The following is a 26804-nucleotide window of genomic DNA, read 5'->3' on the forward strand; positions in this document are numbered from 1 at the left end:
CCTGGTATTAACAATGTTTGTCTCTAGGTTGTGGCTTTATAGATTTTATTTCCTTTCTGTTTTTCTGCATGTTCCACACTTTCTACTCTATAAATGTGTGTTACTTTAACAATCAGAAAAATTAATTGTACTTAAGAAATGGCGGGTGGCACAAGCTACAAGTCAGCTGCGCGCGCTATGGCCTGAAGGAGGGCACCCCCATCCCCAGGACGAGGCCCTAACGCCCTGAGACTGTGTTCGGAGCCGGGAGGTGACTGAAGGTAAAGGCCCCCGATCCCGCGGGATAAGCGCCCCTGAAGCCCGTTCTCCCCGCCCCACGCGGGGCCGCTCCGGACAGCGACCCTCAGGCCTCCAGAGCGGTGAGACAATCTCGCGGTTTGAGCACGGGGGCGGCGGGACCGGACCAGAGGCGGCGGGACCCTCTCCTGCTTCCCCGGAAGACTCTGCCTTACTCCAGCCTGTCGTTACGCGACTGCCCGCGCCCTCAAGATAGGACACCGAGCGCTGCCCAGCCCGGCACCTCCCTCCCCTCCCCGCCCCGCCCTGCGGGCTCCCTGCGGCGGCCCCCTCAGCGGCGGCCCCCCCCCGCCCACCAGCGGACAACAGCCAGGTTCGGCTGCGTAGACACGGTTAGGCCTCCTCGAAGCCGCCTAGCTGGCGTAGACAGAACAAGAAACCGAACACCACTCCCACCTGAAGGCCAAGATCTCGCGGGAACACCCACCTGCGCTCATCCTTCGGCGTCCCCGCAGCCTTCCCGCCAAATCCACGTCCAATCAGAACGCGCCACACTCTGGGAGTCGCGTGCTAACCAATAGGAAGCGGGATTCCAGACCTTGGCCCGCCCCATGGTGCTCCAGACCAATGGGCGTTGGCGGCGCGCGTCCTAGGAGCGCGCGGCGCGGCAGCAGCAGTTGGGCGGCTGCAGCTGTTGAGATCGGAGTGCGGTGGTGGTGCTCACCATGGTACAGCCGGGCGGGCGGGAGGCCTGGAGGCCGTGTCCCGGGCAGATGGGTGGGGGCCGGGTCTGAAAGGATGCCCGAAGAGCCTCGTGTGGGCGTCCGCTCCCCGATCGCGCGGCCAGAGCAGAGGCTGAAAAGGAGAAACTGCGAAGGCGGCGTTCTCGGCCGTGGAGCCACAGTTCCCACGAGTAACAACGTCCGAGTCCGAGAGCCGCGGCAGTCAGCTCGCCTCGGCACGTTGTCTCTGGGCTTAGGGGAGGCGGGCAGTCCAGGCTGCAGTGGTCGGGCTGCCCGGTGCATGGACAGTGGGCACAGCGGGCAGGGCCGGCCTCCGGGGGTGGCGGGGGGCCGTGCTGGGGAAGGAGGTCATCTGCTGAGAAGGGGACACAGGACTTGGTCTGGAGGAACTTTCAGAGAGGAAATAGAGCCGAGTACAGAAATATAAACAAACTTCAGCAATCCAGGCAAGGTCGGCAGTGCGCTCGCTTTCTGTTGACAGCGAGGAATGACATCCCCGAGCACTGCAATTCCTTTCACTGTTAGACAGTCAGATGGACGTGGCCTTACAAACCACGGAGCTCCCCAGCCGCATTTTGTAAATGAAGACATTGGGGTATTTCTTCGGATCACAGAGCTGGCTCTGATCACACTGGGGCTGAGAGAGTAGAAGGACACAACAGGCATCCTGTGAAATACAGTGGATCTGGATTCAAAGCGAATAGTGTGCATTTGAAAATGGTGCGGTTGGGCTTCCCTGTTGGCGCAGTGGTTGAGAGTCCGCCTGCCGATGCAGGGGACGCAGGTTTGTGCCCCGGTCCGGGAGGATCCCGCATGCAGCGGGGCGGCTGGGCCCGTGGGCCGTGGCCGCTGGGGCTGCGCGTCTGGAGCCTGTGCTCCGCAACGGGAGAGGCCACGGCGATGAGAGGCCCGCGTACGGAAAAAAAAAAAAAAAAAAAACCCAGAAAATGGTGCGGTTGGGTGGATTTCAAAGGACTTCCGGGGTGCCGATGGAGTCCTCCTCTGGGGGAGTGATTTCGTTGTCATTGGAGATCTTTCCCAAACCGAATGCTTCCCTCTGGGATGATGTTCGGGGATTGCTGCATCAAACTGGTCTCTCCTGCTCTGAGATTTGGTGCTTGTATAATAGAAAACAGGACTTCAAGTTCTGAGGACTGTATGTAAGTCAGAATTTAGTGTGGGTGGCACACCTCAAATTTCATGTGATCACCTCTGTGTATTTGTAAGGATGATGTGTCTAAAATCAGACATGTGATTAGGGACTAGAGTTAAATTCCCGGCAGGAAAGAAACGGTACATTCAAAACAGATACTCACAGGACAGTCTTTAAGAAGATACTATTTATAAAGATACGCGCAGGGTTTAAGGAAACCACCAAAGGACAGTGCAATATCCCAGCACTTGTGCCATCTGGGAGCCATTAACTCCTAGGCTGGAAGAGGTGAGGGGATGGAGTGCTTATGAGAAGCTCAGAGGGTAGGTTTATGACAAGCGCTGACTGCTGACACTCTGTGCCCTTGTACAGGAACTCAAGCGACCCAAGGCAGCCCGGCAGGGAGGGAGCCAGGGTCAAGCACCCCGACCACACCTTCCTCTAACCTCCAGCTCTTGCTGGTGCCTGACATTGGCTAAAGCAACCAAAAGCCAGGGGGCACAGTCCACATGGGTCAGCCTCCTTGAGCACAGAGCTGGACAGAGAACAGAGGCTAGACTTAGAGGGGCAGATGAAACACACACAGTGACCACCCATGCTTGGGCCATGGTGGCCTCTGTCCCAGTCCACTTTTCCTTTCCCAACTCAATTACCACTTAACCTTATCATTTGGTCAGAACACAATAAAAACTGCTATATTCTTCAGAGAATTACTGTGACTAGCCATAACATGGAGTTTATTATTGAAATACGGCTTGCAAAATTTTAAATAACCGAATTTTTGTATAGTAGCAAACACTTAGGTTCTGGGGCTAATTCTGGCATTCACTATCAGCTAGAGTGGTTCAGGGCAAGCCAGTTTTCACAGGGATAAAAGGGTCACATAAGCCTCCTGGAAAAGAAAATAGGGAATGAGAAAGCCCCAGACACTCTGAAGCACATACAAACATTTAATTATATTTTGCCTGCCACACAGTAATGGCTGCCTTCAAGACAAGGGGCCTCACATGTATATTCTGGTTCCCAGCGTGAGTGCATCTCTATCCACGTGGGACAGGCGGGGGTCCAGATCGGCAATGCCTGCTGGGAGCTCTACTGCCTTGAACATGGAATTCAGCCCGACGGCCAGATGCCAAGTGACAAAACCATCGGCGGTGGGGATGACTCGTTCAACACGTTCTTCAGTGAGACTGGGGCTGGCAAGCATGTGCCCAGAGCCGTGTTCGTGGACCTGGAGCCCACCGTGGTCGGTAGGTACCCTTAGACTTAGAAGGGGAAGCACAGAACCTTTGCTGGGTTCCTCCAGATCAGAAGCCCGAGGTAGTTTCCAAGGGGAGCTGCCAGGAGAGAGCACCTTTCAGTGGCGGCCACCCAGGAGAGAACAGAATGTCACCTTGGAGCCCGTGAAACCCAGGCCACAGAGGGCGCCCGGCAAAAGTCACGCTGATGTCTAGTATGTCAGGGCCATTTCAGCAACACCCCGGGTGTAGCTGTGGGTGTGAACAAAACATGCACGTGCAGAACCGCCTGTGCGGTGTGAGCATTCCCTCGCCTTTGGGAACTGGCCACACTGGCATTTGTTCCTCGGGTTGACTGGACCTTCCCGGAGCCATAAACAGCAGATGAGGCATGTGTATCATACGGAGACCTTTTCTGTGAGACGCTGACGCTGCTGGCCTGCGAGGCACAGCACGTGCCTGTAGAATTGAAGGTTTCCCCGGACCTGGCCATCCCGGTGAGTCAGCGACCGTCCTTAGAGTCTCGGGCACGCTGTCCTCTCTGCAGATGAAGTGCGCACGGGGACCTACAGGCAGCTCTTCCACCCGGAGCAGCTGATCACCGGGAAGGAGGACGCGGCCAATAACTACGCCAGAGGCCATTACACCATCGGCAAGGAGATCGTCGATCTGGTCCTGGACCGGATCCGCAAACTGGTGAGAAGGGCCCTGGGAAGTCCTCCTGGACAGGAGGGGAGGCCCGGGATCTCCCCGGGACATCACTTTGGCAAAACCCAGCAGAACCATGAGTGCAGGGTCTTCCTTTCCGGTGTGGCCGCAGTGCGTCCACGTCTGTAACTGCTAAGTGTGATGCGTGTTCCCTGTGGATGGGTTGAACCCATATTGTGAACCTGCAGAGGAAGAGTGTGCCGTGACCGGGGCCTGTGGGGGCCCGTGGGGGTGGTGGCACGGCTCATGCGGGCGTGGCCTCACGGCCTCTGCTCTCCCGCAGGCGGACCTGTGCACGGGCCTGCAGGGCTTCCTCATCTTCCACAGCTTCGGGGGCGGCACCGGCTCGGGCTTTGCGTCTCTGCTCATGGAGCGGCTCTCGGTGGACTACGGCAAGAAGTCCAAGCTGGAGTTCGCCATCTACCCGGCCCCCCAGGTGTCTACAGCTGTGGTGGAGCCCTACAACTCCATCCTGACCACGCACACGACCCTGGAGCACTCGGACTGTGCCTTCATGGTGGACAACGAGGCCATCTATGACATCTGCCGGCGCAACCTGGACATCGAGCGGCCCACGTACACCAACCTTAACCGTCTGATCGGGCAGATCGTGTCCTCCATCACGGCCTCCCTGCGCTTTGACGGCGCCCTCAACGTGGACCTGACGGAGTTCCAGACCAACCTGGTGCCCTACCCCCGCATCCACTTCCCCCTGGCCACGTACGCCCCAGTCATCTCGGCCGAGAAGGCCTACCATGAGCAGCTGTCCGTGGCCGAGATCACCAACGCCTGCTTCGAGCCGGCCAACCAGATGGTCAAGTGTGACCCTCGCCACGGCAAGTACATGGCCTGCTGCATGCTGTACAGGGGGGACGTGGTCCCCAAAGACGTCAATGCGGCCATCGCCACCATCAAGACCAAGCGCACCATCCAGTTTGTGGACTGGTGCCCGACTGGGTTCAAGGTAGGCTGGGCGGTAGCGCGTATTTACCTTCCGCCTGCGGCAGATCCTGGGACAGGGTGCTGCCCCTTTGTGGAGGGTACCCTGTTCCAGGGCAGCTGCACTGCAGGGAGAACAAGTTTAGTAATTAATTTGCTAGGTGCCTTGATCTTTAGCAAGGACTTTACGTACCCTTATTTCTTACAACCAACCTGTAACACTCATGGGCTACTACTACTACTATCTTACAGTTTAGAGACTGAGGCTGAGACAGCTTTTAGTATCTAACAGCCTCAGGGGCAGCGAGCAATGGAGGGAGCTTTCAGGGACGTCTGACTGCAGCATGTCTGTCCTCCACATTTTCCCACTCTTGCTCAAGAAGCCTGTCAGGGTCTATGGTATCATTTTGTATTAGAAATCATGGTTTTTAGATTTCACATTACTTCAGTCACCAGTTGTCGCTGCATTTTAGGTAACATTTATGTTTTTGTAGACAGAATTTTAAATTCATTATGCAGTGTTTTCTGTGGGGCCAAGGGTGGTTCACTGCTGTTACTCCAAACCAGACTCGGAACACTGCCTCTCACACAAAATCACACTGATAATTAGGTGGCTCCTTCAACCGTGTTTAGTGTCACGATGAAACGTCTACCCAGAGAAAAGCAACCTGTATCTGGAAGCCAAGTAACATGTTAGACCGATTGTGATCACCAGGCTAAGTGCCTCGCCACGCCTGGGATCCTTAACTCTGCCCCCTCTTCTTCATTAAACGTCCTTGTTCACAACTGATCTTCCACATTAGAAAAAGTGCTAGATTCTGCACTCGTGAGCCCTGATGAGTTCCTGAGGTGTTTTGGGGAGTTGCACGTTCCAGGGTCATTGCAGATTGAAAATGAAGAGAAATAGAAGCAATATGTGTGTCATCCTATTGCCATTTGGAAAGTCCAGAGCTTGCCTCTGACGACAGACAAGTTGTTGCACCCACCTGGCCTCTGTCAGCCCCACTTCAAGACACCCTGGCACTGACCATCTCCGAGGGTGTAAGACCGACAGATGCAAAGTGACTCACAGAAGAGTAAAGTCTATAACAGGTTTCACCAATCTGGAAATATTCATTACACCTTCCATAAGAGGTTTGCAGACCTCAGAGGTTATAGGTGGGGGTTGAAACCTTCCATTCTTGACTTCTCCTTTCAGTCACCTCACCATGACCTTCGGAAGGCAAGGACATCCAAGGCAGCCGCAGCTGGGTGGCACTTTGGGGGGTGATGTGCCCTCTGCCCAGGCTTTCCCTCCTGGCTGAGTCTCTGTGAGCCAGTGGGGAGGCCGGTCTTGTGGGGAGGTACAGGAAGTCACAGCTTCTGTCCCCACAGAGGATAGTTCTCCCTCAGATGGAGCACGTTGAATTCTCATTGCTCTAAGTTCCTTTTTGTCAGTCTGAGTGTGATTTCACCATACGTTCTTTAATAACCATTTCCTCAGGGATGCACTATTGTCAAGGAGTCTTTCCCATGTTTATGTTTAGTTTTTTCATTATAAATGTGTGTATGTGGCAAAATATTAAAATGACTTAGAAGGCTGAAAAGCTGAAGTCCTCTTCCCCTTCCAGAGCTTTGTTCCTCAAGAGATAGTCTGTGCATATTCACATTACACCTCTTGTTATACGGGTGACGTTGACAGAAAGGGGCCAGCGACATGGGCAAAGAACATTCTTTAAAGGTAGGTGACAGACTCCACTCATGCCAAAGAGAAACGGAAGCTGGCAGCACTCCCACTTGGAGGGGCTGGCTGGCCTGCCCTTAGCGCTGTGCGAGAGCACCCCTCTATCAAGTCAGAACCCCCTGTGCCCTTCCCCCTGCTCATCCCAGCTCTTCTGGAGACTGGCTGTGTCCAGCTGCTGCTGACTGCTAGCTGCTCACTAGGGCAGGGAGGGGGTCACAGCATCAGCCCTCTCCCCGTTGTTTGTCCTCCTCCAGCATGGTATTCCCTGAGCTGTCAAAGACTCTAGCTGGTGTTTAATACTCTACAGGTATTTTTAAGCATAAATCGAATTAAAGTTGCTTTTCTTTTTACCAAGTATACCTTGGACATATTTATATGCCGGGACAGATTTCTCATTCTTTTCTATGATCATACAGTGTTCTACTGTAGGGAGTGTATGATAATTTAACTAGTTTCCACAAAGGACATTTGTTTCCAGTTTTGCCATTTCAGATGGCGCTTCACAAAGTGAAAATATGAAGTCAACGGATATTAGATGTTGGCATATATTGGTACAAAACAAAGTACCAATTCCTACAGGGCATAATTTAAACTGGGTCCACGGCCCCCGTTTTTAAAAATAACCTACAGGGCTTCCCTGGTGGCGCAGTGGTTGAGAGTCCGCCTGCCGATGCAGGGGACACGGGTTCGTGCCCCGGTCCGGGAAGATCCCACATGCCGCGGAGCGGCTGGTCCCGTGAGCCATGGCCGCTGAGCCTGCGCGTCCGGAGCCTGTGCTCCGCAACGGGAGAGGCCACAGCAGTGAGAGGCCCGCGTACCGCAAAAAACTCCACAAAAAACAACCTACCTACAATTTCTGAGGCCACAGTATAAACTTCACCATGAAAAATAAATAAATTAAATAAATAAATAAACTTCACCATGTTCCCCTTCTCTGGCAGGTGGGCATCAACTACCAGCCCCCCACGGTGGTCCCAGGGGGAGACCTGGCCAAGGTGCAGCGGGCCGTGTGCATGCTGAGCAACACCACGGCCGTCGCCGAGGCCTGGGCCCGCCTGGACCACAAGTTCGACCTCATGTACGCCAAGCGCGCCTTTGTGCACTGGTACGTGGGGGAGGGCATGGAGGAGGGCGAGTTCTCGGAGGCCCGGGAGGACCTGGCAGCGCTGGAGAAAGATTACGAAGAGGTGGGCGTGGACTCGGTGGAAGCAGAGGCCGAGGAAGGGGAAGAGTACTGAATGCGAGGGCGCGGCTATAGGCCCCCTGTCCCCCGACTGTCACATTACAGATGTGTTTACCTATTAAAGTTTCTGTATTGAGCATAGTCTGCCCTGTGCTGCACTTCGACCAAATTCCCACGCCAGATACTTTCCTTTTCCAAGTGAATTTCTAGGGAAACTATGTTCCTCCCGAACAGAAAAGATGCAGCAGGTCCGTACGTGTGTCTCGCTACACAGAGCAGTCAACTGCCGCGTTACCCCCCGAAAAAGGCTTCAAAGTGAGGGGCGGAGAACCGGGAAGCGCTCTCCGCCTAAACAACTGGAGTCCTTCGCGCCGGCCAAGGCGCTCCTCGGGGGCCGGAAGTGGGCTGGTTCTCGTCGTCGGAGTCGCGGGCCAGCCGCGTTTGCCCCGCCCCGCACGAACCCACTCCCGCGCCCCACCCCCGGAGGAACTGTCCCGGAACCTCCCGCCCGGCCCAGAAGAGGAACCTCTCCCGCAGGAAGCGTGCGCGCCAGCACCGCCGGGCTCGTTCCCGTCGTAGGCGTTTCCCGACCCGGGCGACGTGGGAGATCCCCGCGACCACTCCCCGGGCTCGCTCTGCAGTTTCCGGGACCCGCCTCTCGGCGAACGCCGCGCACTTCCGCGTTTCTATGGTATTGACTTCCGCCGCGAGCCAAACCTCGCGATACTTCGGCGGCGCAGCAATGGCGAGACCGTGAGTGCCGCAAGCGGGAGTCTGGAGAACAGGCTGGGACGGGGTTCGGGCGAGATCGAGCCGGGGAAGACCCGCCACTCGGGGGCTGCTTGCAGCGGGGTGGCAGCCTGGGGCGCGAAGCCCCTCCGGGCCCCGACGGCCGCCCGCGACCGAGCTCCCGCCTCTTCCCCAGATGCCGCGTCACTGCTCCGCCGCCGGCTGCTGCACACGGGACACGCGCGAGACGCGCAACCGCGGCATCTCTTTCCACAGGTTAGCGCGCGTGCGCGCCGGCGCGCGGAGGGTCCCCTACGCATGCGCCCGTCCTGCCGCCTCGCGGAGCCACTGCGCACGCGCTTCTGTGGTCGGGGCGGGGCTTGAGTGGGAGGCTGGGTGGGGGAGGAGGGGCGGTCCGCCTGCCCGGGCCAGCTGCTTCGAGTCTCACCTACGTGATGATGTTCAGCGAGTCTCTTTTCTTCTGGAGGCCTCAGCTTCCTTGTCTGTGCGCAGGCAGTATCAGCGCGAGGTCTGGGGGCGGCATGAGCGGGGCCGGCCTTTCCCGTCGGGCTCACGGGCTTGTGGCCCCGCAGGCTCCCCAAGAAGGACAATCCAAGGCGGGGCTTGTGGCTGGCCAACTGCCAGCGGCTGGACCCCAGCGGCCAGGGCCTGTGGGACCCGGCGTCCGAGTACATCTACTTCTGCTCCAAGCACTTCGAGGAGAACTGCTTTGAACTGGTGGGAATCAGGTGAGCCTCCTGGCAGCTGGCAGTGGGCAGGGCCTGGGCAGTGGGGTGGCAGCCGGCCGGTGGGGAGGTCCCCGGAGCAGCAGCCCTGGTTTCTCCAGCTGGGAACCTCAGCTTCCTCTCCCGACAGACCTGGGCAGTGAGACCCACCCCCCTAGGGATCACTGTGCCAGAGCGCACTCCCTGCAACCCCAGCCCTCCCTACAAGTGCACAAACGGAATTAGTTCTTTTGGCTGGGCTACCCTGTTCTGGTGGAGCCTGTCCACACTCTTTAACTCTGAGGAGTTTTGCACGGAAGAGATTGGTGGGGGCCTTAACTTGGCATTCCCCAGACTCATTGTTGGCAGGGTGCCGCCCACCTCCCACAGAGCTAACCCAGCAGCTTGCTGGAGTGCTGGAGGGCCTGCTGGCTCCATGCCCTGCGGGTCGGCTGGGGCGGCAGGGATTTGTTCCACCTCATCCAGACCGCTCTCCCTCGCAGTGGGTATCACAGGCTGAAGGAGGGAGCAGTTCCGACGATATTTGAGTCTTTTTCCAAGTTGCGTCGAACAACCAAGACCAAGGGGCACAGTTACCCCCCTAGCCCCCCTGACGTCAGCCGGCTCCGGCGATGCAGGAAGCGGTACGTGCTGCAGCGGAGGGGGAGGTGCCCCACTGCACCCCAGGTCTGAGGGACTGGGCTTTAGGGTGCCTGACAGCAGCCTTGCTGGACCGGGTTCTGAGCCCGTGGAGTGGGTTCAGGGATGGGGGTTAGATGACCTGGTGAAATGGGGTCGGCGAGCCCTGAGCCTGGCCTGTCAGTCTCTCTCTCTTCCCCCCAGCTGCTCTGAGGGCCGAGGGCCCACAACTCCATTTTGCCCACCTCCACCTGCTGACATCACCTGCTTTCCTGTGGAAGAGGCCTCAGCACCTGCCGCCTTGCCTGCCTCCCCCACCGGGAGGCTGGAGCCTGGCCTCAGCAGCCCCTTCTCAGACCTCCTGGGGCCCCTGGGTGCCCAGGCAGATGAAGCAGGCTGCAGCACCCAGCCTTCACCTGAGCGGGAGCCAGAGCGACAGCCGTCTCCGCTGGAGCCGAGGCCCATCTCACCCTCAGCCTACATGCTGCGCCTCCCTCCGCCCGCTGGAGCCTACATCCAGAATGAGCACAGCTACCAGGTGGGCAGCGCCCTGCTCTGGAAGCGGCGGGCTGAGGCTGCACTCGATGCCCTGGACAAGGCCCAGCGCCAGCTGCAGGCCTGCAAGCGGCGGGAGCAGCGGCTGCGGCTGCGGCTGACCAAGCTGCAGCAGGAGCGGGCACGGGAAAAGCGGGCACAGGCCGATGCCCGCCAGACTCTGAAGGAGCACGTGCAGGACTTTGCCATGCAGCTGAGCAGCAGCATGGCCTGAGTGAGGGCCGCCCGGCAGGGCCTCAGCCTCTTTCTCCCTCAGTATCCACCTTGAGAGGATCTGATCTGAGCTGCGTCCACCAGCCCTGCCAGATGCCATAATAAAGTGGATTCTAGAAAGAAGCGCTGCTCTCTGGCTCAGCTGGGGGCTGGGGCCCTTCCCCTGGGTACCAGGCCCGTTTCCCCAGATTGGCTGTAGCACCCGAAGGGCTCAGGCCCTGCAGTCCAAGCCCTTGGCTGTGGAGAGCAGAAAGCCCTCACTATATAGCTCTGTGTCCGTGTACTGTACAGGGCTCTCTGAGAGATCGTGTGAGTAGAGGTTCGGGGGCAATACTGGGCACCCTTTCCTTGGTACCTGAAACAGCCTTGACTTAGCCAGCTGGTCTCTGAAGACACCCATGAAACCCAGGCCAGGCTCAGTTCTTTTTCAGGGAAACAACAGGCTTCCGTCCCCAGATCCAATCTGCCCAGCAGTCAGACCTGGCATGAGCTCCAGCTGCTGGTCAGCCCCCCACTCACCACCAGGCCTGTCCCATCTGAAAAACGGACAAGAAAGGCAATTACTGACCTGAGGTTGCTATGCTTGGCAAGTAGTGAGGGCCCCACAGTGACCATTCTGATCCCCAGAGGTCTGGGATGAGGCGTGTGGGGAGCAGAGGGCCAGGCACTTGGGCAGCAGTCCTGGTGTCACCTCTGTCCTCATTTTCCTTCAGTTCACCTGGAACGTGGCAGGCCTCCCTGCATCTGTGATCAGCAGCTCCGTGTGTGAGGCACTTAACCACACACTTGACCTCCCTGCTGGGCCTCAGCCACAGCAGCCCCAAGAGCACCGCTGAATCCTTTCTAGTCCTGGAAAAGGCCACACTGTGTTGTGTGGTTTGCTTCTTGGGGCCCTTGGAGTGAAACTTCGTTTATTCACGTTACGCACAGTCAAATGGCCATTACAGGAGGCAAACACAGAGGGCAAGGTCACAGGTGGTTCCCAAGCCTGCGGGCCGGCCGAGGTGCACCTTGCACAGGCCATTTCCTAGCTTGCTGGGCCTACAGGTGAGCACCCCTTGCCTAAGAATGTCCACCTGGGGCTTCTCAGCAAGGCCTGAGGAGTGGCAGATGCTGCGTTTACGTGGGGCACAACTAGAGGCAGAAAACAAGCTCTAAGGCTCAGAAGAGAGAGACTGTGTTTCCCCCAAAGTGGCTTCCTGGCAACCAGGGCAGAAGGATTCTTGTTCCCAGAAGAGGAGCAGAATGGTGCCTTCCCCACTGGGGTGGACTTGGCACCTTCTGTCGGGACAGGGAAGGACTCAGTGGCCTGTCCTCAGTTTCTCAGTGCAGGCAGGAGCCTACAGGGCAGCCCAGGAGCCAGGAGAGCCAGCTCCGGGCCCCCAGGGCTCCCCTCAGGTGGGGAGGGGCCAGAGGCTGGCCTGCATTCCTCCCACCAGCCCTCCCACTATGTGACTGGGGCACCCTGGGTGGGGGTGGAGAGCTGCTGGCATGAACAGAACCAGACAAGACTGGCTTATCCTGAGCCATCGGGCCACATGGCCCAGCTTCAGCTCCAGGAGGATGGAGGGCTGGAGCCACCGGTGGGGACTGCGCAGTGAGGTTTGGGTGCAGGTAGGACTGCTGTGGCTTTAATGGAGGCAAGCCTATGACAATAAATACTTAGGGACAGATGCGGGCCTGGGGCATCTCTGACTTCTCTCTGGAGCAGCCCAGGGCCCCCATGCACACACAGGTGGGTGGGATCCCACAGCCCCTCTGGATGTCTGGCCCAGTCCGCAGTGGCTGACCCTGCAGGCTGGGAGCTGACCTTAGGGCCCTTCACACCTCAAAATTCACCTGGAGTTGGACTCCATCTACCCAAGTTCTGGGTGGCAGGAGGAAACCCTTACACCAACCTTGATGAGGGTCTGGGGGTGCTGTGCGGCCCCCACATTGAGGGGTCTTGGCAACATGACCCAGTGGCTGGATGCACAAGCCATGCTGGGTCCCTGCTGTGTAGGGGGCCCAAAGCCAGCTCCCTGGTGGGCTCATCTCCCTCACTGGGCCCTGGCCAGGCCCCTGCCTCCTCCTGCAGTGTCCTCACCACTAAGCCCTGGCTTCCCACCCACACCTCCACCCTGGGAGAGGGTGCCAGCCAGGATCCCGCTTCACCGTCTGCTTCCTGTGGGACCTGTGTCCTCAGCAGTGAGATGAGGCATTTGGAATCCCCCACTCAGCTCCCTTCGGAGGCCCTGGGCACACGACCCCTCGGCCGCAGGCCCGAACGTGGCCAGCACAGTCTTTGCAGTGGGCGAGGCAGGGCGGGCAGCACCACGTGGGCCCTCATATGTCGGCACCCAGCTCTGCGCACTGCTTGTCTGAGATGTGGGAGGCCAGGGAGTCGATGATGTCCAGCAGTAGCTGCTGGCTCAGCGAGCGCAGTGTGGGCAGCTTGGAGACCTGCGGAGGCAACCAAAGGCCAAAAGGATGGAGCCGTGTTCTTGCCAGGGCCAGGTGGCCGAGGAGTCTTCTGGGGACTTGACCAACGAGTACGGGGTAAGGATCAGCCAGTGGGTGGACAGCTCTGCCCGGTTATCCCCGGAACCCACTGCTGCACAAGGCGGCCAGGGCCCCTCCCACCTGGCCCAGGCCACCGCCAAGGGGAGTATGTCCTGCAGACGGGGCAGGCAGCGCACTGGGTGGGAGGGCCCTGACCTTGGTGAACTGGTGCACGATGATGTGGAGGCAGTGCCGCTTCATGTCCAGCGCCTGCGTCTTGTCTGCTGCCTCCAGAATCTGGAACGGCAGGTTCCCTGAGGCACTGCCCCTGCCCCATACACCGCGCAGGCACAGAGGCCCAGGGCCAGGGCAGCTACCTGCAGCACGTTCTGCACTGTCACGTTCATCTCCAGGTTCTGCTTGCAGTACGCTTGCAGCCGGTTGTTGTAAAAGCCGTAGTAGTAGGGCGCCGCGAACAGGTAGCTGAGGGCTGGTTAAGGAGCTGTGGGCCAAGAAAGCCTTCCTCCCACCCAGCTGCCCTCTTCCCCCTGGGGAGCCACCAGGGACGGAGAAGCCCTGAACCAGGGCTGCTGCCTCTTGCTCAGGTCAAGGGGGGCCCACCCACCACAACAGCCGGGCTCCCATCCAGGCAGAGCCTCTACATGGGCTTTGAACCACTCAGGTGTCCAAAGCTCCATTCAGGATCCAAAGAAAACCACAGGTTCCTCTCCCCAGGAAAGTACCCACATGCCCATCTGCTGAAACATCCACGGCCTCACAGAGCCCTGAAGGGCATCCTGACCTCCCATGTTCAGACCCCCACAGACATGACCTGGCCAGGAATCACCCCACACGGAGCCATGACCCCTTCCTCTGAACCCACCCGTCTCTCCTGACTGCAAACCTCTCTGAGCCAGCCAACCGACTGTTCCAGAGAACCCAGAAGAGACTGGACACTAAGAAGTCCTCAGGAAATCGCTTGGCCAGGCCAAGCCAGCAGGGCCCAAAGCTGTCCTGGGAATGACCCGGGAGCCCCAGAGGTGAGGATGCAGCGAGTCCTCGGGCGGCATGTTGACCTCGCCGTAGTAGATGTAGCGCAGCATGGACTCGAAGGCCTGCCTGCTGGGCACCATCTCCCCAATGGAGATGTTCACCTGGCCGTCCTCGGGCATGAAGGACCGGAACATGGCCTCAAAGTAGCTGCAGACGGTGGGCAGGCCCTTAGCAAGTCAGCCAGTGCCCAGCTGCCCACCCACCCATCCGCCTGCGAGACACACCCCACCCACCTGGAGCGGGCTGCCAGAATGGCCTTGTGGGCTGGCCGCGGGTGCCCATCCAGCAGCAGCGTGATGTCACAGAACTCCGCGCCCGCCCCCTCCAGGTATGCCTTCATGTCCTGGATCAGAGACGTGCCTGGGGGTGTAGAGGGGGCCTGAGCCAGAGGGCGGCTTCTGACTCAGGATGCAGGACCCCAGGGCACCACCTCCTGTGCATCTGCCCGTGTTGCCCCCCTGAACGAAACCCCCAGATCAGAGGCCTTACTCTGGCCCTTGAGGCTCTGTCCCCCCAGAGTCTGACCTTCTCCCGGACTCGGCCCCCTGAGCTCTCTCCTGCCCCAGTGCTGGCGCCCCCTCAGCTGTGTCACCTGGAGCCCATGGCCGAGGCAGCACAGGCCCCAGGGCCAGAGGGTGAAGGAGTCTGTGAGGTCCCTTCCTGGCTGGGTGGGGATGGGACAGGGAGGCACCAAGCGTCTGAGGGCTGTGCCCACCCCTCACCAGGCCCAGATGTGGGCCCACCTAGAAGAGAAGCTGGGCAACTAATCGTGGGACCCTCAGCTCGTTGCTCGCTGCAGACCCTCATGCCTGGCGTCCCAGTCAGGGCAGCACTCGCTGGACAGGGCCCATGTTCTCCCAGGAATGGTCCTGGGAGATGTCACCCTGGCACCCAGCCCGCTGAGCAGGTCTCTGCCTTGCCCGAGCCTGAGCCACCTGCGGTAGGACCCTGTGCCCAAGGTGGCTGTGCCCTGTCCACCCCTCTCGGGGACCAGGTGGGTCCCTACCGATGTCCACGGGCTGGTCCGAGGGGGCGCGGGGAGGCGGCTGCTGCTTCCGCCGCACAATCTCCACGATCAGAGGAGATGAGAGGCGCTCGAACTCCTTCATCATGATCACCTGGTTGAAGTGGGACTCCTTCACCACGAAGTTCAGGCAGTGCTCCTGGACAGATAGGCCGCAGGCCACTGGGTCAGGCCTCACCGGACCTACCACAGCAGGTGGGGAGGGGGCACAGGCTGCCACGGACCCCACCCCGCACCTTAAGCTGGCCCAGTTGCAGCCGGGCAGCGCTCTCACACACGACCAGCACGTTCTGCAGGTCCACGGAGGCCTCGATGTACTGACGACACAATTGCTCTAGGCGGCACAGCTGGAAGCCCAGTGCCAGCTTGTACACGTCCATGATGAGCAGCACGTCCTCCACGTGGCCTGTGCCCAAGAACCCCTGAGCCTCTGGCGGGGCGTTGGGGGGGGTGCCCGGGCTCCCTCCGCAACGAGGTGGCTCAGCCACAGGTGGGGTGAAGCCTCGGAGACCCCGGCCACCCCCTGCCAGGGTGGCCACACCCCATCCTGTTCCCTCCCGCCCGCGGCGCAAGCCGACCTTTCCGCGGGTACTTGATCTTGTCTGTGTAGAGGAACTGCATGAGCACCTCGAAGGGCCGTGCCTCGGCCTCGCGGATAGCCACACGCAGCAGGGGTGGCCGGGCCCCACCCGCGGCCCCAGCGGGGCCCTCCCTGAGTGCCGGGGCCGCCTCCTCCTCCAGCTTCTGTGGGCAGAGGAAGGGGCGCTCAAGAACACCCCACGGAAGCCTCTGCCCAGGCGGCGGGCGGCCCTCACCTGGGTCAGCCGCTCCCGCGCCTGCACGATCTTCCTGCGGAGCCAGCGGCTGCGTGCCGTGACGATGGCCACGTGGCCCTGCACGCATTCTTCCTTCTGCCGTAAGAGGGACACCTTGGTGGAGGGCGGGGGACACTCACCCTGGGGGCGGGGGCCGCCAGCGGGCACAGAAGGGCAACCCACCTCACCCAGCACGAACTCCACGTCGCAGAACTGGCGGCTCTCCCACAGCCGCCCATAGTCCTCGTGCAGCGTGCACTTGGGGTAACAGGAGAACTGCAGGCAGAGACCACGCTGCTGGACAGGTCCGCCCAGCCAGCCCCCCACAGGCTCTGCGGGGGTCCGCCCGGCCCCTCCCGCACTCAGGTTCCAGAGTACCCGGGCCCAACCGCCCGACCCGTCAGAGGGGTTGCCGGCCCACCAGGTAGGTACAGCCTCGGCTCTGGCGCCAGACAAGCCCCGCCCCCGCAAAGCCCCGCCCCCCAGGGGCTCGGTTTCCAGTTTCCGCCTCAGGCCGGCAGCGCGGGCTGCCCCACCTGGAACCTGTACATCTCCCCGCTGCGGATATTGTTGTCCACGGTGCCTCCGAAGATGTACATGGCGTCGGAGATCACGGCAGCCGCGTGGAAGAGCCTTCCGCTGGGCAGCTGGAGGGGAAGGGACAGGGCGGGGTCTCCAGAAGCAGAGCTGGCTGAGGCCTGGCCGCGGCCAGGCTCTAAGCAAGGAGGGCACCGGTGGCCTGGAAGGAGGGGCCACAGGGCAGGACCCCCAACCCCCCCGCACAACCATGCGGGGAGGCGGGGGGAGGCGGGGCCTGTGTGGGCCCACAGACTGGACAGGCCCTGTGGCCCCACCAGGTGGCAGAGGGTGCTGGGTGTCATGTGCTGCACCCATGTAGCCCGTCCAGCAGGCCATGGGCTCCCGGCCTCGCCTCACGTGCTGTGTAAGCCCTGAGCCTTGGCCTCTTCAGCACAGGACCAGCTGCAGGGCGTGAGGGGTGGGCATGAGGGTGCCGGCCCTCACCTCTGAGGCTGGCAGGGTGGGCTGCCTGGTGGTGGTGCTGCCAAAGTCCAGGCCAAACACATCCCGGGACTTCTTGCAGCCGCCCCGCTCCTCGGAGCCCAGGGCAGGTGCCTCCTCGGAAGCAGATGCTCGCTCGGGCATTTCGGCTCCACTGACCTGGGGGAGACGGGCAGGTGCACGGCCCCTCAGCAAGGGCCGGACAGGTGGCCAGAGACCGCTGCTGTCCCCGCCTGGGGTGGGGATGGGTGCTGTGGGGACAGTGTGGGGGGAAAGTGATAGGATGAGGGTGCTCCCAGCACGGCCGAGATGGGAGCCTGGCTGCGGTCAAGGCATGCATCCCGGAAGAACATCCCCAGCACAGCGCCAATGCTGGGCCATGAAGTGTTAGCCCATAGGTGGTAAGATGGAGAACAGGCCAGAGGGGCCCAGGCCGGGGTCGGGCCAGGGCAATGTCCAGGACTGAGGGCCCCAGGTGTCCCAGCCTTGCTCCTGCTGGCTGTCTGGAGCCCCTGGCCCTGGGCCCGCCCATCTGTGGACCAGCAGCACTCACCTCACTGTCTGAGCTGGGCTGAATGACCTCCCAGGTCTGGAAGTCCACATCGTAGCAGTGCAGCTCGTTGGGGAGTGTGTTGTCAGCTGCGCCCCCAAACACGTAAAGGTGGCGGTCAAAGGCCACCATGGTGTGCCCGTAGCGCCGCTGCGGGGGCGGCGGAGAGCCCCGGAGCAGGTGCTCGGTGGGGATGCGTGTCCACCTGTGATGTGTGTTCACGCTGCATGTGAACCAGCGATGGGGTGGGGGTTCGTGCTCCCCTGCAGCCTCCACCTGGGCTCTGAGCCCCCCACCCCATTTCATCCTGGCACCAGCCCTGCCTGGCTCCTCGCAGCCCATCATGGGGTCCTGTCTCACCCTCGTCCCCCAACATAGAGCAGGCAGCAGGGGCAGGGCAGGAGGGTGGCACCTGCCCGGGGAGGCAGCTGCTGGAAGGGGTGGCTGGCTGTCTTCACACTGGGACAAGGAGGGAGGCCGCCTAGGCCCCAGGATGCTGGGCTGCAGCCACCCCCCGAGGGGCCTGCGGGGTCTCAGGTCCAGGCTGCGTAAGGGCCCTCACGGCCCCGCTCCCAAGGTGCTGGCTGTGTGTGGAGCCCACACAGGCAGCCCCGGGCACTGGTGTGGTGTGCTAACGGGGGCCCCACCAGCAGGGCACTCACGTCTTGTTCTTGAACTCGAACTGGAAGAGATTGTTCGTTATCTTGGCCCCGCTCTGGCCTGAGAAGACAAACATCCTGTCCCTGCAGACGGCTGCTGGGAAGTTGCAGCAGGAGGGCGGGATCTCGCCGCTCTGGGCCACCTGCGTGGTTGGGGAAGCCATGAGCCCTTCTCCTGGTCCGGGGCCAACCCGCTGAGCTAGGGCTACATTCACTCCTGAACCTTCCGTGAGTGAGGGGTCATGGGTCCATTTTTGTGGAACAGCTTAAAGCCCCCATATGAATGGGCCCAGTTTTGAACAGTTGGGGCTGAAGCCTTCACTACAGGTGAGACAGGGCAGTGGTTAGACACACTGCCCAGGACCCCGACAGTAGCCGCCCCCACTGTGTTCAGAGAAGGGTGGATCAGCCCCAAACTGCACCAGTCACAGGCTCGGAGCCCGTAGTCATTGGGTAACCACCGCGGGGACAGTGAGAGGGCTGGGCCGGATGTCAGGAGGGCCTGGTGAGGCCAGGAACAAAGCGGCCTCCCCGGCCCCAGCCCCTCACCTCCTCCCAGCACGTTAGATCCCGGTCCTGGAGGCCGATGGTCCACATGTCGTTCAACCTGCATTAGGACAGAGGGGTCGGGACCCCACAGCTGGGCTGGCAGTCAGGGTGGGCCTGGGCCCAGCCAGGAGGGAAGGCTCCAGGAAGACAACGCACCAAGGGGGATTCTGACCAGGGGACTATGGAGCGGCCTCGGGGTGGGGGCTTCGGCTGCACTGAATCCCTGCTGGGCCGGGCCCCCTGGAGCCAGGAGAGGCCCTCACAGAAGCCACCACTAACCCTGCAGCACTTGGGGCTTCGGTAACGCTGAATTCCTGGGGAATGATCGTGTGCTGTTTTTGTAATCAGAAAAATACAGCAAAGCCAATGTTCTACAACAAGGAGGAAAGGGCCCATGACACAGGCAGGCACCTCTGTTGCCCTCCATGGGGAGGCGGGCCGGGTCTGAGCCCTGCCGCTGCCACCCTCCTGCTCACTCAGGTCACTGCTCACCGTGGGCCCGAGTATCCTCACCCCAGCCATTCGAGGGGCCACCACCCGACCCCTGGCTCTGATGACACCCAGCTATGGCCTCGGGGCTGTGGAGCCAGCACATCCTCGGCCAGCTGCACAGACATGGGTGGGCTCGCCACCCCCTCAGTCGCCCCAGGGGGCTTCAGGGGTGCCAGAACTTCTGTCCCCTGTGAGGGTTGGGCAGGGGCTCCACTCAGTGGCCCTCGTCCTGCCCATCTTCCTGTTCTCCCAGCCCTGTCTACACAACCACCCTCCTGAGAAACCCCCAGCTCGAATCCCCCCTCCCTAGCGCAGGAAGGCTGCTCTGTGCCTTGGTGCACTTCCAGGCTGCCACCTACCTGGCGTTGCCGTCATAGCCGGCAAAGATCCACAGCTTGTCACTGTACACTGTGGCGCCATGGGCTGACCTAGCGACTGGCAACCTGGGGCAGGAGGAGGGGGTGAGCAGGGAGGCTGCCCCGTGCAGATCTGAGCCTCATGGCCCCGTGAGGCCAGGGCCACAGCCTACGAGTGCTGCCGCCGCTGGGCCCTGGAGCTGCCGTGCCCACACCTGGTGACCGGAGCTCTGGGGACTCCAGCTGGGCCACTGGGAATAAGGGACAGTGGCAGAGGCTGAACTCATGAGGCTGGGGCAGCTGGACAAGGATTCACATGTTCAAGGGCACAGAGCCCTTTCCCAGCTCCCACCCAATATCAAGGGGGTGCGTGCAAAACAGGGCCAGAGAAGTGCCATCCACAGTACACTTGTCCCTTCTACCCTCTGGAAGGAGGGTATCTAAGAGCCGGGGGAGGCGCAGACAGGAGCGACTGGCAGTTAACGCCCATCATCTGTAATTCTACAGAGCTGATCCAGGCCCGCTGCCCCCCGAGACCCAGCACGGCAGCCTGCACAACGCCAAAGGTCTCAGCAAAGTCTCTCACCGTCCTTCAATTTTCCACTCCGTCCACTGGCCAGTTGCAAACTTGTACTCAAAGAGGTCATTTTTATTCTTCAAGTTAGAATTGGAATAAATGTCCCCAGTGTAGCCCCCTGTAAAGGGAGTGAGAAGCCATCACATCCAAAGGCAGCAACTCAGTCATCAAACCCAGGGGGTTGGGGCAGGATCTAGCCTCAGTTAAAATGTACTCTGGGACCCCTCTGACCCTCGGGGGCACATCCTGCCTGCCTGCCCCTGCTCGAGGCTCTGGTGACAGAGGAGCAGAACCCTGTGTCCTGCCCCTGGTTGGGGGACACCAGCCTGGCCACAGAGGCAGACAGTTCCACCCCCAGGAGATCAGGACGGTCAGGGAAAGGGGCCCATGAGAGGGCCTCAACCCAGCCCAGGAACTCAGAGGACAGTACACAGAGAGGCTGGCCAAGCACAGCACATGGTCGAGGCTTGATGGGAGGAGGGCCGCTCACCAAAGACGAACATGCTGCTGCCATAGACGACGGCCGAGTGGTGGTAGCGGGGAGCAGGAGGGGTCCCAGTGGTGAAGGCCCTGGTGGGAAAGAAGGGGCAGTGGGTGTCGGCAGGGGGCAGCCCCCCTCACCCCCAAACTTCTTTTTGCTTTTGTATTTTGAGGGTAATACCTGTCTCGTTATAGAAACCTTAAAATATTGCCAATAAAGAAAACCCCAAAAAACAGCACTGAAACATATGTATAATTCCTTTGCCAGAAACCACCATCCACACCTTGAGCATGCCTCCCCACCACCTTTCCCAGGCATATTTATGCGTCTAAGTAATTGTTTTAAATGGATCATGTGGTAGATGTCCTTGCTACTCTGGAACCATCCACACCTGCATCCCCACAGCTGCACCATATTCTGCAGCATGGGTGGTCCACACATCTTATTTATTGAATTAAAAACCGGTTTATACTGCTTTCCTGGGGCTTCTCCTTTTCAGAGTTTTATACTTAAGCAATTTTTAACAAAGAATTATAAAGTCTTGAGAGTGATTTTTAAATTAATCTGTAACTCTTGGACACATTTTACAATCAAGTGTGAGAGAAATAACACACAAACTTCCAAAGCAATACAGCACCACCCGGGTGTCTGGGCAAGGGGTGATGCCACCTGTTGGGCCACATTCAGCAACTGTGAGTACTGGGCGTGGACATCCTCCTCTGTCGAAGCGGGGCAGTGAGACCCCAACCCAGAGAGCAGCGCCCAGAGCTGCTGCTGAGCCTGGTGCCGAGGGGCTCCTGGCACAAGGAGCTGGCATAGCTCAGGAGGAAGCCCAGCACCTCCTAATCCTGGGATCTTTTTCTCTCCTCAGCTGTGAGCTGCTCCCAGTGGGGGCTGGACTGGAGCAGATGGGCACAAATGTGCAGTGCTCAGAGATGGCAGGTGTCATGGCCGAGGCCACACAGCTGGGAAGGGAAGCCAGGACCTACAGGCTGCCCACTGCCTGTGTGGGGTCTCCTGCCAGAGGATGGGCCCCACAGGGCAGGGAGGGCAGGGGAGCCGCTGCTGCCAGCCCCTGGGCGGCACCCTGCAGCAGCAGAGACCATCCTGGAACGCCCCATCAGCCCATGGTCCCCCTGTCGGCTCCAGGAGACAGGCCTGGTGACTGAAGAGCTCTCCTGAGGCAGAATCGAAGGACCCACAGCTGGATCAAATAGATCCCCTTAAGTAACAGGATCCAGAAAAACCAATCTCAGCTATAGACCAGAAAAGAAAGCCAGGAAATAGAGGGGATAACTAAGAGCAGTCCTGGGCGCTGTCATCTCCTCCTCGAAGCTTCTCTAGCTCTCCATGAGCAGGACCTGGCTGGCAGTCAGGCCTCAGTGGTGCTCCGTGTCTAGAGAAAAACAGGGCTGGAACTGGGGACACCCACCTGCACCAGGAGCAGTCCTTCACGTCGAAACGAAGGAGGTCGTTGAGCATCGTCTTCCTGAAAGACAGCCAGGGACCCGGGAGATGGACACTGTGCCCGGGGGTGGGGGCAGCTGTTTGGGGGACTCAGCCAGGGCCAGGCAACCAGCTGATGCCAGAGGGACCAGAGAGGTGACCCCAAAGGAAGCTCCCCAGCTGGTTCAGAACCAGCCTGCCTGGGGTCAGGACTTAAGCATGATCCCAGGCTCCTCACGCCTCACCCCCTGTTCCAGAATCCCCACCCACACGCCCACTTGTGGGCTGCAGCACCCCTTCTCCGAGGCTGCGCCATACGACGCAGACGCTGGCTCACATGTCAGAGGAGGTCCCTTGCCTTCTCTCTCTTCCTGCCACCTCTTTATTGCAAAGCTAATGTAATAACTACATTAAAGATACAATAAAGCAGGGCTTCCCTGGTGGCACAGTGGGTAAGAATCCACCTGCCAACGCAGGGGACACGGGTTCAAGCCCTGGTCCGGGAAGATCCCACATGCCGCGAAGCAACTAAGCCCGTGTGCCACAACTACTGAGCCTGCGCTCTAGAGCCTACGAGCCACAACTACTGAGCCCAACTACCACAACTACTGAAGCCCGTGCGCCTAAAGCCCGTGCTCTGCAACAAGAGAAGCCACCCAACGAGAAGCCCGTGCACTGCACCGAAGAGTAGCCTCCACTCGCCGCAACTAGAGAAAAGCCCGCGCACAGCAACCAAGACCCAACGCAGCCAAAAATAAAAATAAATTAAAAAAAAAAAAGATACAATAAAGCAGAAAGCAAATCCACTGGCCATCCCACCACCTAACAAGACCCGCACGTTGGGGCGTCCCTGGTGGTGCAGTGGTTAAGAATCCGCCTGCCAGTGCAGGGGGCACGGGTTCGAGCCCTGGGCCAGGAAGATCCCACATGCCGCGGAGCAACTAAGCCCGTGCACCACAACTACTGAGCCTGTGCGCCTAGAGTCCGTGCTCCACAACAAGAGAAGCCACCACAATGAGAAGCCCGTGCACCACAACGAAGAGTAGCCCCCGCTAGCCACAATTAGAGAAAATCCACACACAGCAACGAAGACCCAACGCATCCGAAAATAAATTAATTAAAAAAAAAAAGACCCGCACGTTACCACCAGCCCTTATCAGTAAGAGAGAGAAGGGCGTCCACCCAACAGGAGCCCAGCACCCCAGCCTCCTCATTTAGCCTCCGCCTCCAGGAAACAGCCTGGGAGACCAAAGGGCCTGCCTGAGGCCACGGAGCCAGGGGGCTGGGGCTGGGAAGCAGAGGCATGACTGTAGTCCCTCCCCTTTCTCATTTGTACCCCCCGCCCCAGCTACATGAGCACCTTTGTAGCCAGTCTGTACAAAGTTGCAACTAGAATGAGACAAATTCCTATCCTGTTTCTTAGTGTCACATTGTACAGAAAATGTTTCTGCTTCTCACTACACAGTTGTCACTCAAACTCCACCTGCTACAGAACACTCCAGGGGGATGTCCCCACCCGCTGCCCTGCGCTGGACACCAGGCCTTTTCTGGTTCAGGGGATTCTCATTAAGGCTGCAGTAAACATCTGTGGGCGGATGCCTCTTCCTCATTTTATTCCTTCAAGTGACAAACATTTATTGAATTGTCTGGGTGCTGGAATACAGGTCCAGCCCTGGCTGAGGAGACAGAAATGAAACATCTGTGTGCCTGGGGGCCAATGGAGCCAGTAAGAGGTGCAGAAGGGGAGGGGGCGCTGCTGGCTGGTCCGGTTAGTCCAAGGGGTGGGGGAATGCCTCACTCACAGGAGATTTAGAGGAGGGGCAGGAAGGGTGGGAAGCAGGGAACAGCCAGCGAGAGGGGCTAACCAGGAGGATGCTTGGTGCAATCAGAACACCGCAAGGCAGAGGTGTCACCCAGTGCAGCACAGACAGAGGCAGGGGAGCTGTGGGTGCAGACGCGGGCAGGGCCTCACAAACTGCCAGGAGGGCTTGCATTTTTACTCAGAGGGAACCATCCCAGGGTTATGACTCAAGAAGGAACACACTCTAGCTGGCTGCACATGGGAAGAGAGACTGAGGAAGACAGGCTGGAAGCCAGGGGCCACGCCCAAGAGACCCTTCTATCCAGTCTGAAGGTCCCCGTGGGGGCTTGCCCACTCTGTCAGCCCCAGGTCAGCTCCTCCAGGGAATCCTGCAGGACCATGGCTGCAGCACCAATCAGAGGCCAGCCCTGCCTGGGCTACAAGCCAGAGCCTATGGTTGAGAGGCAGGGACAGGACTCAAGGGCAGGATGAGTTGTGTGCCAACACCACACCCTCAGCACAGGGACACCTCTGTCCTCAGCCTCTCACAGCCCTATGCTCACTGACCCTCAGGAGCACCCTGCAAAAGCAGGGCAGAGGCCCACCCCCTTCTACAGAGGAGACCAGGGTGCAGTTGGTGGCTTTAAGCCACCTGCCCCAAACCACAAAGCTGTAACCTGAACTGAGCCCTGTCTGTCCAGGAGCCCAACTTCAGCCCCACATCAAGTAGGCTCCCAACCTTCCAGAGCCCTGGTGAGCATCCCTAGCTTCTCCTGAGCACATGAAGGGGTGGATGAGGGACAGAAGCCCAGTGGATGCCGGGCAGCACAGTTCTACACTGTCCTACTGCTGGGTGGTTGCCCATACTGACCCCTCTGCTCTTCCTCTTTTGCCTGGCTCACTCCTACTCATCTTTCAGGTCATCAGCCCCCCAGGAAGGCTTCCCTGACCAGACCGGACCAGACCAGACCCTGCCTCCTGGTGCAGAACAAGCCTGCCTGCTGTGCCCGCACCCTGCACTTGATGTGGTCCCGCCCTCGCTAAGACAGCTCTTTCCCTCTGGGGTGGTCCAGCTCCTGGGAAAAACACTCCAGGAGAAGGATGCGGCTGCACAAACCAAGGGTTCACCTCGGCCATTATTTCACCAAAGGAAACCAGCCACTGGGAACTGTTCGTGGGATGGAGATGTGCTATCAGGAAAAGCTGTTTGCTGGGAATGTACAGCAAAATGTGGGAAAACCCTTACAAAAGTGAAAAATGGGGGAAGGAAATAAATCTGTAACCTCCAAACCTTCTCAACTGCCATGTGAGCATGTGGATGAGGCCCAGAGGGAGGCGCAGGGAAGAAGTGCCTGGCAGGGGTGGCAGCCATGGCAAATGTGTTTCTTTCAAGGCTGTGTCCACTCACTCAGAACAAGAGGGATATTTCCATGTCCTGAGTGTGCTGCAGTGCTGAGGGAGCCTCACTGATTTGGAAGCTGAGGCCGAGTGCTTAGCTAATATCTGGAGAGATGGCAGTGGAGCTGCAGAGACCCAGTCCCCACCACTGTGCTTCTCCCTCCTCAATCCAGACTCACCCATTGTCTCCACCAAATACATAGATGGCATCTTTATAGGCCACCACTGTGTGCTTGCTGCGCCTGGAAAGAGAGGGGTGGGTGGCGGTCAGGCTAGGACCCTCCTGGGGGCACCCAAGGAATGAGACTTGGCACTGAGGCTCCCACAGAAGTCGGATAACACCTCTCAACTGCCAAGATCGATGGAGACTCCTGAATTCCACCAGTACCCCCAAAGGACTCTGCATGTGGGGACCCCTGACACTCCCACCCCCCTACCGAGCACCTGGGGCCCCAGCTCGAGACCCACAAACACAACTTAACTCTAGTACCCTGCCCGGGGCCACCCCGCTCCGGGACTCCCTCGGAAGCCCCTCCCCTGCCGTGGACAACCCCCCCGCCCCGCCATTACCGGGTCCCGCTCCGGGACACGGCGGCCCGGCCTCGCCCCAGCGCCCCGCCTGGAACCTCCTCAGACACCCCCTCCCCAGGACCCCCACGCCCCGCCGTACCGGGCCCCCACGAACTCGTCGCAAGGCGGGAGGCGCCGCCAACGATGCACTGTCTCAAAGGGCCCGAAGTTGAGCGTCAGGTACTCGACACTGTCCGAGCAGCTGTGGTCAAAGTCCACGCTCGGGGCCACCTTGGACCGCGCGCCACCGGCCAGGGCCCCGGTCCCGATCGGGCCGCCCGAGCCACCCGGCCCCGCCATGCCGGGTCCACGCCCGATGGGCCACCGGGTCCGCGGGACGTGCGGCCACCGCCCCGGGCCGCCCCCGAGGGACTACATTTCCCGGCGAGCCCTACACCGACGGCGCCGCACTTCCGGACGGTGGCGCACTCCGGAGCGCCCTCACTTCTGGGCGAGCTTTGGAGTCCTAGTGACTCTGAGGGCCCGTCTGTGCAGCGAGCTCCTAGTCTTTCGAGAAGCATTCCCCGCGAAGTGCGGGCGCGCTGTACCCGCTCCAGCGCGCGCGGGTCCCCGGCCGCAGCCCCTCCCGGCCCGCACTTCCCCGGCGCGGCTCCCGGCATGCCCTGTGCGCGTGGCTCGGCCTCGATCGTCCGCCGCGCCAGGGATCCCGGACGGAGGGTTCCGGCCTCGCATTGGCCTCCGCAGGCCGCCCCACCATCCCCTTCCTGCTGTGTCCCCGACCCGGTC

The 26804-nt window shown here is 59.9% G+C and overlaps 4 protein-coding genes across 9 annotated transcripts in view; 2 read left to right on the forward strand and 2 right to left on the reverse strand.

Annotated features, from left to right (window-relative positions):
* P2RX6 (purinergic receptor P2X 6) overlaps nt 1-9485 on the reverse strand; it is a 31192-nt gene extending 21707 nt beyond the window's left edge. For 2 of the 5 annotated variants that reach the window (XM_060310770.1, XM_060310769.1), the window contains exon 1: nt 725-8997. The gene's annotated coding sequence lies outside the window, so the exon portion shown is untranslated. Of the gene's footprint in view, nt 1-724 lie in introns of all 5 variants that reach the window. The other 3 variants (XM_060310768.1, XM_060310771.1, XM_060310767.1) reach the window with 3 other exon arrangements.
* Nucleotides 3193-8185, forward strand: LOC115841928 (tubulin alpha-3 chain-like). The gene is made up of 4 exons (XM_030836337.2): nt 3193-3383; nt 3919-4067; nt 4363-5043; nt 7683-8185. The coding sequence occupies exons 1-4, from the start codon at nt 3263-3265 to the stop codon at nt 7977-7979; spliced, it is 1248 nt and encodes a 415-aa protein (XP_030692197.1). The 5' UTR covers nt 3193-3262; the 3' UTR covers nt 7980-8185.
* Nucleotides 8449-11623, forward strand: THAP7 (THAP domain containing 7). Of its 2 annotated transcripts, XM_030836339.3 has the most exons (5): nt 8554-8677; nt 8850-8929; nt 9247-9402; nt 9882-10022; nt 10222-11615. In XM_030836339.3, exons 2-5 carry the CDS (start codon nt 8850-8852, stop codon nt 10784-10786), a joined length of 942 nt encoding a protein of 313 aa, XP_030692199.1. In that variant the 5' UTR covers nt 8554-8677; the 3' UTR covers nt 10787-11615. The 2 variants fall into 2 exon arrangements, with proteins under 2 accessions (XP_069903161.1, XP_030692199.1); XM_070047060.1 differs by lacking the exon at nt 9882-10022 and having other exon boundaries at nt 8449-8677; nt 10222-11623.
* Nucleotides 11624-12394: 771 nt separating this feature from the next.
* Nucleotides 12395-26494, reverse strand: LZTR1 (leucine zipper like post translational regulator 1). The gene is made up of 21 exons (XM_030836323.2): nt 26158-26494; nt 25667-25729; nt 22275-22331; nt 20852-20931; nt 20371-20479; nt 19788-19871; nt 18937-18994; nt 18391-18530; nt 17732-17933; nt 17182-17337; nt 16695-16805; nt 16342-16434; nt 16159-16254; nt 15922-16087; nt 15580-15749; nt 15326-15482; nt 14553-14679; nt 14317-14466; nt 13644-13749; nt 13483-13563; nt 12395-13227 (listed from the first exon to the last, which is right to left on the reverse strand). The coding sequence occupies exons 1-21, from the start codon at nt 26355-26357 to the stop codon at nt 13111-13113; spliced, it is 2523 nt and encodes an 840-aa protein (XP_030692183.1). The 5' UTR covers nt 26358-26494; the 3' UTR covers nt 12395-13110.
* Nucleotides 26495-26804: the final 310 nt, after the last annotated feature.

The sequence above is a fragment of the Globicephala melas genome, chromosome 13 (assembly GCF_963455315.2).
Source record: "Globicephala melas chromosome 13, mGloMel1.2, whole genome shotgun sequence".
Lineage (NCBI taxonomy): Eukaryota > Metazoa > Chordata > Mammalia > Artiodactyla > Delphinidae > Globicephala > Globicephala melas.